Source organism: Leptonychotes weddellii, chromosome X (assembly GCF_054177405.1).
Source record: "Leptonychotes weddellii isolate Sample4059 chromosome X, ASM5417740v2, whole genome shotgun sequence".
Classification (NCBI taxonomy): Eukaryota; Metazoa; Chordata; class Mammalia; order Carnivora; family Phocidae; genus Leptonychotes; species Leptonychotes weddellii.
In genome coordinates, this window is record NC_138385.1 from 82,416,313 (window position 1) to 82,431,990 (window position 15,678).

General features: G+C 37.4%; 1 protein-coding gene across 1 annotated transcript in view; it reads left to right on the forward strand.

Annotated features, from left to right (window-relative positions):
* The window catches only part of DMD (dystrophin), a 1,845,074-nt gene that overhangs the window by 1,134,297 nt on the left and 695,099 nt on the right, over positions 1-15,678 (forward strand). Inside the window, exon 42 of the mRNA XM_081807964.1 lies at positions 4,524-4,688. Within this exon, the coding sequence (XP_081664090.1) occupies positions 4,524-4,688 (165 nt within the window). The remainder of the gene's footprint in view (positions 1-4,523; positions 4,689-15,678) is intronic.

Sequence of the window (15,678 nt, forward strand, 5' to 3'; positions counted from 1 at the left end):
GGTCAGAAGGTCTCAAATGCTACCCTACCATTAACTAAGTTATGTTGTCATAGGAAAATAATCACAATTTTGAACTGGTGGCTTTAGATGTGTTACATCCTATTAATAATGATTTGTTATTAACATATATTCTCACCATTATTTTTGGCAGGAAGAAAAGCTGGTAGGTTTCCTTTCTAAATTAATTTATTTCTCTGTGAAGGTAATATATTTTGCAAAAATTTAAAACTATAGTGAAAATCTTCTACCCCATCCACCATCTGCCCTACCATCACCAAGCATTGATTTTACTTTCATAAATACATCTACAAGATAAATCCCTAGCAGCAAAATTCTGGATATAAGGTTACATGCATTTTGTAGATATTGCCATATTGTCTTCCACAAGGGTACAACAGTTTGTCTATCCCACTGGTCATATATAATCATGTATTTTCCACAACCTTGGCAGCATAGTGTGTTTCAGACTTGGATATTTGTCAGTGCAATAGATCAGATTTTCGGATCTCTCATTACAACAAAGTCTAGCTTCTTTATGTATGTTTAAAATCCATTTATGTTTTCTTTTTTGTGGACTGTCCTTAACTTCTGTCCAGTTTTTCTCTGGCTTTTTGGCCTTTTTAAAATTAATTTGCAGAAGCTTTCTTATGTTTTAGGAAAATTAGTCCCTTATCTGAGATGTCACAGATATTTTTTTTCACTATTTGTCATTTGTCCTTTGACTTTGTTTTTAGGGGATTTTTTTTTTTTTTTTTTTTTTTTTGCCATTCGAAAGTCTCTCATTTTTATGTAGTCCAATCAACTAATATCTTTGTCTGTTAATTAAGGCTATTTCACTTGAGGATAAAATTACCTTCTTTATGTTGACTACTCTGGACATGTGTTGCTTCTTAAATTGAAAAAAAATTAATCCTAAATTTTGAAATTGTTTATCTTTCATTCACCAGATATTTATTGAAAACCTATCATGTGTAGGAACTCAGTTCATCCAGAAATCAAAGCTCAGTGAGGGAAGTCAATGTAAATAACAAAGAGTATAAGGCAAATGCTATGATGGTGGGAAGCACAAGATCTGTGAGGATATACCCAGTGCAGATGTCATAACTAACCTGAAAACTACACGTGCCCCACAATCTCATTATAAGCTATCATTTATTTTTTTCAGATATTAGTCAAATCTCACCCATTGAACTGTTTGCTATCTGGAATTGTTCTACCTCTAGAACCAGGAAAGGATGGGTTGCGAGTGTGAGAAGACTAACAATCTCAGTTGAAAGTTACCTGGATTTCTGTGCTGATATGTGAACCCTATTTGTGATCAGATATAAATGAGTTCATAGCTCAATTTTAGAGATTTTAAGAAAATATGATGGCTGTTATTTCCATTAACTTCAGAATGTAGAGGCTTTTAGACGCTACAAGTTGAAGCTATAAAGTATTTTTCACATGTACTTGTGACTAGAAAATAATCCGATAAAAATAAACTCATAACTTCCTTATAAATGCTGGAAAAGGTAAGTAGAAAGCATTATTAGATTCTGTATTATAGACCTGGAATTACATTTGTGATATCAACTCTCTCTCTCTCACACACACACGCACATGCACACACGCACACAGACACACAAACACTCAGACATGCACACACAAATACGTTGTCCATCACCATAGATGTCATTATGGGTTAGAACTCACGAAACACAAATAGGCCTTTACCTAATACTTTGTTTACCTGACTTTATAGCAGGATACAAGTCAAATAGAGCAGATAACAGCATCACAGTTCATTATCCATGAACAAGCATTGCATGCTCCCTGCACACGTTGCTTTTTTTAACTCCTTACTCACAGAGGGAAAGGCTGCCAGGGATGAACACCAAGGTCTGCACAGGTCACTTTAAATAGAGGGGAGGGGGTTGGGGGGATGGGTTAGCCTGGTGATGGGTATTAAAGAGGGCATGTACTGAATGGGGCACTGGGTGTTATACGCAAACAATGAGTCATGGAACACTACCTCAAAAACTAATGATGTAATGTATGGTGATTAACATAACATAAAAAAAATTAAAAATAAAAAAATAAATAGAAGTCACAGGCTCTATTTCCTTTCCATCTTTTATACCATTTTTAGTCATGGAGGCCATAGGTTGTATTCCAATTCACAGCTTTCCCAAAGCAGATACAGTTCTATACAACAAACAATGCAGGCCCAATGTTTCCCAATCATCTTAAAGTTAGCATTCCAAGGAAACATTGTTGTGGGACCCTAAGGTCAGTCTCAGGCTAAATGTTAACCCATGCATTTTACACAATATATATAAATGCCTTTATAGGTTTCAAAATACATATTGTTTACATATAATCAGAGCTTATATAAAATTCCTTCTCCTGTAAATCAACTGATGAGTTATTTTGTCCATTAATGTATCTCCCTTTCTCCTCATACCTCTTGGGTGCAATTAAGGAACATAATGTTCTTCAGTTAGTTCTTTCAAAAGTATCTAAAGCAGATGGTCCAAAGTATGGGGCATTATTTAGATGATGCACTAGTATATTAATATACTTATCTAGTTTACTTTTTAAATATTCTCTGTAATATTGGTGAAGATATGGAGAAAAAGGAGCCCTCTTGCACGGTTGGTGGGAATGCAAACAGATGCAGCCACTCTGGCAAATAGTATGGAGGTTCCTAAAGAACTTAAAAATAGAGCTATCCTACAATCCAGTAATTGCGCTACTGAATATTTACCCAAAAAATACAAAAACACTAATTCAAAGGGATACATGCACTCCTATGTTTATAACAGCATTATTTACAATAGCCAAATTATGGAAGAGCCCAAGTGTCCATGAAAAGGTGAATGGACAAGTAGATGTGGTGTGTATGTATACACACACACAAAATACACAATGGAATATTATTCAGCCATGAAAAAGAATGAAATCTTGCCATTTGCAATGATGTGGATGGAGCTAGACAGTATAGTGCTAAGCAAAATAAGTCAGAGAAAGACAAATATGATTTGTATGATTTCACTCATATGTAGAATCTAAGAAATAGAACAAACAAGCAAAAGAAAAAGAGAGAGAAACCAAGAAACAGACCTTTAACTGTAGAGAACAAACTGATGGTTACCGGAGGGGAGGTGAGCAGGGGATGGGTGAAACAGGTGATGGGGATTAAGGAGTGCACTTGCTGTGATGAGCACTGGGTGTTGTAGGGAAGTGGTGAATCACTATATTGTACACCTGAAACTAATATAACATGGTGTGTTAACTGTACTGGAATTAAAATTTTAAAATGTTATCTATAATAACATATTATCTTATAATAGACGTATGTTGTAGCATGTGTGTTCATGTTATAATGTAATGTTATATTTATATTATTAGATTAGTATTAATCATATCATAAAGAGTTGCCATTACAGGTTCCCATTCTTTACTACTGTGTGCCTGTTTTGGCCCTTGACAATAGGAAGAAAAATTCTTTACTCTTGCTTATCCTGGCTCCCTACTTACACTTTGAGCTCAAGCCATAATCACTAACATGTAATGGCTTTATTGTCATTCCCTATCATGCAGGATATTGCTCTCAGCTATTTACATGAATTACCTTATTTAATCCATATAGTGACCCTGTGAAGCAGATACGGTCACTGTCTGCATTCTGTATAGAAGGCACTGAGAATTAAAGAAAACTTGGCTCAAGTGCTAGGAAAGAACTAGAATTAAGATTTAAACCAAGCAGCCTAACTCTAGACTTCACAATATTGAACAGAGTATCCTACTCCTTCCCAAGGTATTTCATGTTTCTCAACCCCAGTGTCATCATCCATTTATAAAATGGGGAAAAGAATAGTATCTGTATCATAGGATTGTTGGGTGGATTAAAGAAAGCTGTAAATGTGAAACTTCCTAACATGGTATTTGGCACATTGTAAGCCCTTAATAAAAATAGCCTATAATCATACTGATATATTCTACTCTAATCCAAATGTCTTTTTTTTTTCCTTTTCATTCCGATCATCTTATTTTGTTTTACTTGATTATACTTAGACCCACAAACTATAGCCTACCTTCCCATTTTATGTTGCGTATAAAAGAATTCCCTTGTACAATTTTCCTTAACATAAAAGAAAGTTAGAAGGAAGTATAAAGGCAGAATGTCTGGCATCTAGTATGCAATACATCATTATGCTTAGTAAATGAATATACTTCTTTACTTTTATTGGTTGGAGTTGGGTATGCATTTGTGAGAGTGTGTGTTTTGAATTTCCAAAAGAAAAAAAAATGCTTATTGTCTTTAAAGCATAGGATTTGGGGGAAGACTATTAATAAATGATTGTAATATGTGAATTAAATCCTAACATGTAACCCATGTGAGTAATCCGTATCCTCCTGTAAAATACCAAATTCAGTAAATTTCTGTAACATTTTAAAGCAAATAACTTTAGAATATATTTATTTTTTGCTTTTTTATTTAAACCATGGGAATCTTTTCCTCTTTTTTTTCCTTGCAGGTTTCTAGAGATTTGCCTGAGAAACAAGGAGAAATTGAGGCACACATAAAAGACCTTGGGCAGCTGGAAGAGCAGTTAAATCATCTGCTTCTGTGGCTGTCTCCTATTCGGAATCAGTTGGAAATTTACAATAAGCCGAATCAAACGGAACCATTTGACATTAAGGTAGGGACTTTTTGCTTTAAATATTGTTTTCCAAAAAATGGCAATATCACTGAACTAAGTTTCTCATCCATTATCATAATCATCGTTGTTATGTTAATAATAATAATAAATTGACTAGCATTTTTTGTCTTACAGCACTTACTAGCAATAACATATTCATTAAGCTCTTATCACTAGAATGCCTTCATCATCTTTGTTATTATGACCTGTTTCCCATCCCTACTTCAATTGCAATCAATATATGTTTGTAGATTCCTTATCTAAAACTAAAGTTGTTTAGGAGATTAGGTGCCTACCAAATAAAGTATAGGCTCTTTAGTAAATATTAGAAAACTCTCTCAGACTGACTCCAGTTTACCTTTGTATCCTTTTATTCTGCCAACAACCTCCCTTTATATCCTAACTACAACAAATTATATGTTATGTTTATATGTGTGTGGTTTCATGCCATGTCTGTGTTCTTGATCTCTCTTCCTTAAATTACTTCTTTCTCCTTTGTTGGCATGATGAACTTTTCTATATCCTTCAAGACTGAATTCAATGTCTTTACTTCTTCAAAACTTTTTTCCATACCCCAGGTAGAATAAAAAACCCTCTTAGGATTTCTTATAAACCCTCTGTGTCCATTTCCTGTAACCTTTGTACATTGATTTACACTTAAATTTTACAGACCTGAGTACCTCATCACACTCTTCTTTGGATACAGAGGGCATCTTCTTACTTACCTGCCTCATTCCCCTCCTTTCTGAACACCCCCATCTCAGGGCGCAGTGTCTGGTGGGTACTTGTATTTTTGAATAAAAGAATAAAGGTGGTAATGAGACACCCAGAATGGTAATGTGTTGCCACAGGTAAACCTAGTGCTCTAGACCAACATGCCAATTGGACGCCACTATCTTCTCGTTTTAGGGTCCCTGTAGACATGGATTGTCCCTATCTTCTCTTTCCTCCCAGGAGCATATTCCAAAGACTTAGCCCAACTTGATACCCTGCTTTGCATCTCCTTTGGGCCAATAACATTAAACAGCTAATCAGATAAACCAATTAAATTGAAATCTCAACCTCTTGATTAATGTAAGGATGGGCACTTTCAGACTAAGTAAGTTAAGTAACATCTTGAGTAAAGTTTTTCTTTTAGTTCACTGACCCTGATTTTTCAATTTGCTTGCTTTTCAGGGTTATCACAACCTCATGTTTTTTTATCTCCACGTAGGTGCTGTTTTGCTGGGAGATAAGGCAAGGATAAAATTAAGTGTGAAGATATTCTAGAGAAGAGAAAGTCCAAGTGTGGGAAAGATGGGCTTGAGTGAGATTAAGGGGAGAGAGAGAAAGAGAGAGGTTGGGAACAACTAAAATGAGTTATATTTGCAAAGCGCACTCCACTACTTTCACCTTACCTCTTCCTGATGTGTATATCCACCGTTCTGTTAGCTGCCCCTGCGCACAGATGATCCCATGTACATCGCAGATAGACATCATTTCACCACTGCAAAACCCAGGCTGTTCATCCAGTGGCATGGTCTTCCGTTCAAGTCTGACGATTAAAGTCAAGTCACAGTAGGCTTTACGCAAACCAAATTTAGTTGGCTTTATGAAAGTATACAGGACAAGGAAAAACACATCTAGCACAGTGGTGACACAGTAGAGGTCTTGACACCAAGCCCTGGCTTCTGATGAACCACTCACCCTGCATTTGGGTTAGGTGTAGTCACAGGGACAAGCCTGGGTGAGGGCAAAGCCGTATCATCATTTGGGGAAGCCACCAGTCCTGGAATGCCTTCAGTGTTTTCACCTTGCTAGCACAGTGTCCTTAATGGTATTTGACTGCGGTGCATTCTCCAGTGCAGCTGCATTTCCTAGATGCTCATTTTTCTGTAGTCAGTACTCTCAACAAAGAAGTACAGTTACTTAGTCCAACAATCAATAACCTCAGCCAGATTCTGTTGGATCTAGCATAATCTTAAATATTTCTTGATTTAGTATTATAAAGAGGAAGGCCATAAACTCTTTGTTCCCAATCAGAAGGAGCTTTCTGTAACTCACAGGTAAAAACACACTCCTTTACTTTTAAATATAATCTTTAGTTAAAATGAGCTCCTTCATTTACGTAAAGAAAAAATATATTCAATATTAGCTATCTCTGTACATGGAATACAGTTGATAAGAAGGATAACGAAATCCTTCGATACAAAGGGATGCTGTTGACTCAACCAAAGTGACTTTAGTCCCAGTCTCACTCACCCCCCCCCAACTGACAATGGTTCCCAAATATGGAAAACTTGCATTGGACATTTGTTTGTCCATGGCCCATACATCCAGGCCAAATAGGTCCCTGCAGCTTAGAGTGAAAGCTCCTCTCAGCTGTGTTAATCACTTTGCTTTATCAAAGCTACAAGTCCCCACTCTCACTGCTGTGTGTACTTTCAGAGAGTCATGATATTTGCCTCCTGCAGCTTGGTCTAAATCACTGAGGGGAGAGGCAGCTGCTTTTTCCCTGGCAGTAAAATTCCTTGGCTTCAGTCCTCTGTGCATATTCTGAGTTTCTCATCTCTGGAGTGCAGATTTCAAAAATATTCCCTTAGCCTTTTTCTTCTTCTCTGTGGCTATATCCAAGGCAAAAAAGATCGTAAAATCATATATATGATGACTTGAGATATTCTCGCCATAATTCTCTGACCCCTAGCTTGTTATCAGGAAATAGCGACCTGTGTGAATAATTTACTAACTTACCTAGTCCTTTATCCCTCTTTGTCTAGCTTCTATCTAAATTCACTGTCTAATAAATGATTTATTAAGATTGCTCACAGTTCTTCTACTATAAGATACGTGATTTTAGTCTGTACAGCCTGCTATAGCCCTCTACTTAAAGAGATTAAACTTCTTTTTTCAGTTAAAGAAAGATGGGAAAATGGGTTTTAAACTACTGAAAACCAAAAATAGTTTTCAAACACTTTTGTGGACATACCCATTTTTTAACACAGAGAAAGAAACTCCTTTCTAAGCTCTTAGGAATGAATGAATGAATGCAAAGAAAATAGATGCACAAGGAGCCTCCAATTCCTAAATGTAAAGAAATTGTCTTTGTCTGTCCATGGTGGCCATGGCTACCTCTGAAACAAAGAGCCTAAGGCCTTGACATCTGGGTCATTTGTTTTCTCTAGTCAAACTCTGAGCACCTGGTAGAAAAATATGTAATACCTCTGTGAGCCTCAGTTTTGCCTGCTTGGCACTTCATGCTTATTGATGAAATGCAGCTAGCTGTGTAATGAAACCCAAATAAAAAAAAGCCTTAAGGGCTCTGTTTGAATACATTGTTTATGCTGGAGTGAAAATTGACTGCACATCGCTTGGCTTGTGCAATTTACTCCCGAAATATTCCTATTCAGGAAATCCTGCAAATAGCAGTATTTATCTTGAAAATCACCTCACAGAACCCTTAGCAAACTGAGAAACATAATCAATGAGATCGTGATATAGAAGGTGAAAATTAGGCATAATCACAGACCTTTCCCTTCAGTCAGCCCACTAGAAGGCATGCCTTTGAATTTAGATTTTCAAATGTACTCTCAATTTAGACATAAAATATGTTGATTTCAGATTTTAGAAATGATAATTGAATGCTAGGAACGAGGGACCAGTTAGAATTTCTATAAAGGGTCTTATGTTTTTAATCTTTAATGAATGCTGTCAATAATGAGCTGTAGGTATACTATTTATCTGACATAAAACTGCCTAACTACTGCTTTCTAAACTTTGTATTAGAATATGAGGAGGGGGGACACATAATGTTAAGTCTTACTGACTGAAATATCTTCATATTGAAGACAGGGAGGGTTTCTTCTTCCCTTCAGGAATGACTTTGCTTCTGTCATCTATAAATAACATGACATACTGTTCTGCTGCCTCTTCTTTTCCATGTAAGAAACTTAGTTGCCCATAATGACAAACCCACACAGAAAACTACCAAAGGACACAACTGGAGTGACGGAATGATAAAGTACATGAGCATCCAAACCCTTCTGTGTGTTCATGTTGCTGTGAGTGTTGTCAAAAAAAAAAAAAAAAGGCACCAGATAATAGGCAAGGAAGACTATATTCAAGACTATTGAAATAGGAGAGAGAGACTGAAGTCAACTCCATTGAATCAAAAGGCAGCAAAGATTTTAATCACTGGGGTGAGCTAGTATTAAAGTACTGGGGGACACTGGTGGGGCTGTTGGTCACTGTGATTTGGCCTTGCGTGTTTGCCAATTGTCCCTTACTGAAGGGAGGTTACTATCCCCACCCCCACTGAGATGGGGCGCCAAGGCTAGCCTTCCTGATATTTACATTTCAATACGGTGGCTCCCAGGTATTTGAGAAAGACATTCCCAGGTTGTAGAAGACTTACTCTGAGAAACAAACAGGGTTTTAGAGGGGAGGGGGGAGGGGGGATTGGTTAGCCCAGTGATGGGTATTAAGGAGGGCACCTACTGCATGGAGCACTGGGTGTTATACGAAAACAATGGATCGTGGATCACCACATTAAAAACCAATGATGTATTGTGACTAACATAACATAATAAAACTAAAAAAAAAAAAAAGAAGACTTACCTCTCAAAGAGGCAGATAAAGAATTTAAGTTGAAAGTTTTCTAAAGTACATGCACTAAGAAAAGAGAATTCAGGCCTATAATCAGGAAGAAACCCATCTAATCCTTTAGTCAACCTTAAGGAGAATGCCGAGGCCATCTTTGTATAAACCCAGTTTCCAAGTCCAGAGGGCGGCCAATGAAGAAGATTCCTAGAGGTTGGGCTGGAGATGTCTTTAGATGGTGAAGTGACAATGGCAGTGGCCATTTTATGACTATTTGTTTTTGTTTTTTTTAAAGATTTTATTTATTTATTCATGAGAGACAGAGAGAGAGAGGCAGAGGGAGAAGCAGGCTCCCAAGGAGCAGGGAGCCCGATGCGGGACTCGATCCCAGGACCCTGGGATCATGACCTGAGCCGAAGGCAGACGCTTAACCATCTGAGCCACCCAGGTGCCCCATTTTATGACTATTTGAGTATTTGGGGTGACAGCACAGATACCAGGTTTTATAAGATTGTCCACCGTCATAGCTATTTCCTGGAACAGAGCATAAAAGCTGTGGGACTTCCAGTGAACTTCCTGAGTGGCCCTTATAGGCGCAGCTCCAGGCATGCAGGTTGTCCATACATAATTCACTGTGCTAACAAGTCCTTTGAAGCCAATATCAAGATGTCCAGCTTCAGCTCTCAGGGTTTCTTTAGAGTCTGAGAGGAAAGTTCAGCTATAGGACAATCTAGAATCTCAGTAAGGATCTGGGTAGTTAGCTTTTAGTTCTCAGTGATGCCAAGTCAGGAGAAGAGGAGAAAAAAAAAATGAAGACATGAGTTTGGTGAGTTGTAGTCAGATATCGAAGGAAACTGAAAGACTTGAAAATTTGGTAAGGACAAACAAAATGTGTGAGACAGTCCATTTGCAGGTCGGTAACAATATCACGTAGTTTACAGGGAAATACAAAAGAGTTCAAAGGCAAAGAATGGGACTAGAATCTGGTAACCGTGCTCCAGTTTTCTACTGAAACATAATTTGGGTTTCTCTATAGTCACGTCCCATGTGATCAAAGGACCTCCCAGTAAGATTATTCTTGTTTACAAAATAAAGCCGGGCTGTATTTATGTAAGTGCAGCAAGGATAGCAGCTGACTACACAGGCCTTTCAAAGTTTGTGTTGCTGTAAGTTTTTATAAAGAATCTCAGATTTGACTTTTAAAAGCTTCGCGAGATTAGGAAGCCACGCCAAGAACTTGCCATCAGATGTTACCAGCAGTACCTATAGATTGGGGTGATTTTTTCTACAGTCGAAGTCCTTAAAATATCCTAAGGTTTCCTGGGCCTGCCAGGAAGTGACCTTCCCTATTTACCTGAAAAACTGGACATCCCATAAGCCAGGCTGGTTTTCTCAAGAGGGCTTTGTAAACATTGTCTCCAAAAAGTGTACTGTAGTTATTTAAAACTATCTGGTTATATCCGATTTTATGTATATCATTCTCAAATATGACATTCCAGTCAAAACTTTGGTTATATAATCAATTTTCTCAATTATGTCCTGTTACAAGAAATACAGATTCTTATTGAATTTGTGCAAATAAACATATTGCCAGGAAAATAAACTTACTCAATAGGAGTTTGTGAATTCTGGAGGTAGGGAGAAAAAGATAAATGTTTCGTTTCTGTTTATAAAAGTATAATCTACTAAATTGCTCTGAGATAGAGATGGCTTAAGAGAAAAGAAAAAGGAGTTCCTTATATCAAGAAAATAGAACACTGAAGCATCGGCAATATTCCAAACAAAAGCCGTAATCAAATGATTCTTCATTGGTTGAATCAGTTCTCCGTTATTGATTGTCATTTTGCTTGATCTCGGGTTAGCAGTTACATAAACCGATCAGCTTCTCCACTGGAGTTCTGGAAATCCTGATTCAGTCAAAGTTATTTAAGCAAAGCTGCAGAAGCTTGTGCCCTAGAGTACCTGAAATAGTCCTTTACATGGGTCTCCAAGACAGTCCCTTGTTGTTGAAGACAAGCATTCTGGCCCTCTAGCTGATTACAAGCACTTTCAGGGGAGCCTCAGAGTAAAACAACTCTGTAAATGATAAAAGGCTTCAAACAGCCATGGTTAAAGATCTGATGAGAGTTCACTGAAAGGAATTCAGTCATTTCTGTGGCTTACAACATTTTCGAGTAATAACTGGAATTATCACTGACGACATTATACTGTGGTCTGTTAGGCAAAGCAGAACCAAGTCATATCATGGACAGCAAGGGCGTTGACTAATTTCTAGTAACTTGATGTAATTACTGAAACATTTACATTAATCACATGTGGCCCATACAAATGTAACTTCTGGAAGGTTAAGCATCTCTTGTTTGATGATGCTTTTTTTATGTTGACTCAACATATCAAATAAGTCTAACTATTCATATTTTTTTTAGATATTAAGAGAGAACAAATGTGAGAGAACAAATCTAGAGATTTTTCACATCAGTTTGAGATCAAGATTTCATTTTGGGTTTGATTTGTGGAGGGCAAAATATCAAAGGTTGTCAAAAATATGAAAAGGTTTGAACCCCTGGTTAAATAGGATCATGGGTCACTGAAACAGTGTTTGACTACCTACTTAACCAAAGTGACAGGGAAAGATTTCAAAAATAAACATAGGAGGTAACATGATTATGAAAGACTGGCTCTCCAGAAAGTGAGATGATTCTTAAATAATCAAGGATATGATAAAATCAACATAAAACACAGGAAATTATTCTGATAAGACATAATCACTGTTGCTTACCTAAATTATTCAGAAGGTAAATAAAAAGCTTTTACAGGCTCTTATTAAGAACAAATCAATAATCCGAGAAAATTTTGTCATCTTAATGAAGAAAAAAATGAATTCTAGTTTTGCATTAATATACTGTTGATACTAAAGCTCATTTGTAAAAAGCTTATAAATAAACCCGCTCAATCATAGTCAGCTGTGATCACATGAGACAAAATTTCTTTTCCACAAACTTTCTACAGCTTTCAATATCCACTCAGATTTTGTCCTACACTTTTCCTCATCTTCCTTCTGGAACAATCAGTCATTCCACTTAAGGACAAAATTACTCTCTTACTTAACAAAACCACTGCTGTTACACACCTTGTATATGTTTCATACAAAGTTGTTTCTCTTTGACCTTAATGTTTCTAGAAGTTTCATTTATATATATTGTTTATACCTTTTAACCATTAGTAACTTTGTTTTATGGAAAAAACCAGGGAGCAGATAAATGTGAACTGTCATATACTGGCATTTTGTAGCAGACTAGCAACGATTATGAAAACAAGTTGAGGGGCGCCTGGGTGGCTCAGTCGTTAGGCGTCTGCCTTTAGCTCAGGTCATGATCCCAGGGTCCTGGGATCGAGCCCCGCATCGGGCTCCCTGCTTGGCAGGAAGCCTGCTTCTCCCTCTCCCCACTCCCCCCGCTTGTGTTCCCTCTCTCGCTATGTCTCTCTCTGTCAAATAAATAAAATCTTAAAAAAAAAAAAAAAAAAAAGCTGAGGTTTCCTGTTCAATATGAAGGCTAAATGTTTTCAACAGTATTTGCATAGGAGACTTTTAGGCTTTTCTTTGGACTTAATAGGTAATCTTATGGAGGCCATGGTCTAAAATTTGGGTGAGTGACTAAAGCTGTAGCAAAGGGCGATCTGGGTGTCTCCAAAGCCCATCTGAGTATATAAAATATCCAGTTTGTTTCCAGGTAGTCTTTTCAGCTTCAAGAGATTACTTTTGGGGTTCCTAAGTCTCTTGAGAGCTCCCCATGGGGGCAGGGAGCATAAAGCTCATAGATGAACTGAGGGACAGGGTGGGCAGGGAATGGTTGGCAGAGGTGAACAGAGGGTTTTGAAAGGCAACATATCAAAGAATTCAAGGGAGCTGACAGAAAGATCAAAGGTGACAAAAGGAAAGAATAGCAGAGGTCATGGGAGGGGAGAGGTTCTAGATGAACCAGTGTAGGGAGATCAGAGGTTCCCCCAAAAGACCATTGAAATTCCAAATTATCTTTAGTAAAAAAAAAAAAAAAAAAAAATGCCAACAAAAAGGGAAGTGGACAGCTCCACAGCTGCTGTTCTCGTCAGAGAATCAGAAGAGTGAGAACTTGTCTCCGGCCATACCACCCTGAATGCACCCGATCGCGTCTGATCTCGGAAGCTAAGCAGGGTCGAGCCTGATTAGTACTTGGATGGGAGAAGAGTGAGAACTTACCGTGGGGGAGGAACCAAAGTAACAACAACAAAGTAAGAATGCCAGAGAGAGAGTGCTTTAAATGCCAAAGAACTGAAGTTCAAGCAAATGAGATCTCAATGAGAATGTAATATGTTCTACACCCTTAGTAGCTTTCAAACAAAAAATCTTGGACTCTAACCCAGCATCAGGAGTCAATTCAGACTCCTGAGAAAAAAATCTGTCCTTACCATGCTTCCAGAGACTGTCATCAGGAGCACTGGATTTTGAGTTCGATTCCTCAGTGGATCCTCAATCAGTCAGGGGTGTGTCACTGTTCACATAATTAGCTTTTTGGAGGTTAATGTCATCTAGTCCACTGTTAGGGAGGTAATTCGCATACAATGAGATTATTCGCATTCCAATAGTTCCTCCCTTAGATAGATTTGTACTAGCTCAGAATTAGAATAAGAGATCTAATTTGATTTATTTGTTTTTAATTTTTAAGAGGTGGTGTTGGGAAGGCAAGGAACAGAGAAGAGGACACTGACCTTTTATGTCTAATCCTCATTCCTAGAAAAATAGTTTCAGTGTTTTCTATTAAGTACATCAATATTTCCATGGAATGAGTCCTGAAAAATAGTGGGTAAAAGTTATTGGACAAGGGGATGCCTGGGTAGCTCAGATGGTTAAGCATCTGCCTTCGGCTCAGGTCATGATCTTAGTGTCCTGAGATCGAGTCCCGCATCAGGTTCCCTGCTCAGTGGGGAGCCTGCTTCTCCCTTTCCCTCTGCCCCTGCTGCTCCCCCTGCTTGTGCTCTCTCTCTGACAAATAAATAAATAAAATCTTTTTTAAAAAGAAAGTTATTGGACAAAAAGGTACAATATTCTCATTCACCATGCAACTCAACAGAGGTTTATTGGAAATTAACCCCCCCACCCCCGAATTTAGGCTGGTTCTGGGCAAAGGTATTTATAATTCCAGCTCCAATAAAATCTTAAAGATTGTTGGTTTGTGGAGAAGTCAATATTTTAATGGAATTAGGCATTGACCTTTCTCTTGGAACACTGGGGATCATAATTTTATCTATTACTTTTCACCCCTCCTCTCAACTCCAAAAACAATTCCTTAGTTGAGGTAGCATGATAATGGGGAGAGAAAAAAAAGACCCAAGTTTGGATCCCAGCTCTGACACTTATTGGATTTATGACACTGTTTAATTCACCTTTCTTATCCTGACTTGCCTCTTGATTAATAATGAAAAATTGGGCCAATTTCTCTGGGACTTGTTGGATTAAGGTACAACTACAGTGAGAACACATATTCCTAAAATAATAGAAAAAGATGGTGAATGGGACCTTTCCTAGTGTAGCTGGAATTTTGACAAGAGCCTCTAAGAAGAAAAATTAGGCTTGCCAAATACACCACCCTTTCAAAAGAAAGGGGTAAGTTGCTACCAGAAAACCGATCCAAAAAAGACTGGGGATAGTCATGAGATTTTCATTGTTCACCCATCCAAATTGCCCATATAAGGAGAAGATTATAAACTTGAGAAGTTTCTTGAATTGGGAATTCCTGGAACAGAGAATTCAAGTAGGACTAAGATTTTGTTGCCTAAGAGGAAACTGGTATGTTTTTTTTTCCTATTTACTTCATGAGGGAGGAAAGAAGAGTGCTTTTCTTTCTCCCCTGCTGAGCCAAAGAGGAAAGCTCCCCAAAATCCTCTATTACAGTGGTAGGCAGACCATTCTGCTTAGAAAAGTCTCCAAATAGTGTAGAAAACAGAGTATCCTCCTGAACTTTCTAAACTTAACGTCTGTTTTCTCCCCTGGCATATTGTAAATATTGACATTTAAAAAGTGTTACATTACTCTTTTGAATATATCCAGTAGACTCCAAATACCATAGCAATATGATATCTACCATCAGCCACTTGAAAAAGTACACAAAACAAGCTCATCTTTAAGTTTGATATCATTTTTCTTTTTTCTTTATATTTCCATTCTACTTCCCCCAAAGAATTGTATTCTAATACAATATTCTATTATTGTAGAATTGTACCTATTCTACAATAGGTAGAATATTCTATAGGTACAATTGCATTGTACCTATAATTATTAATAATAAATACACCTAACAGTAATCAATTTTCTTAAGTATATAGAAATTCTGGTAAGTAATTGTTAAACATAATCAATAGATTTTTATTGGAAATTTAT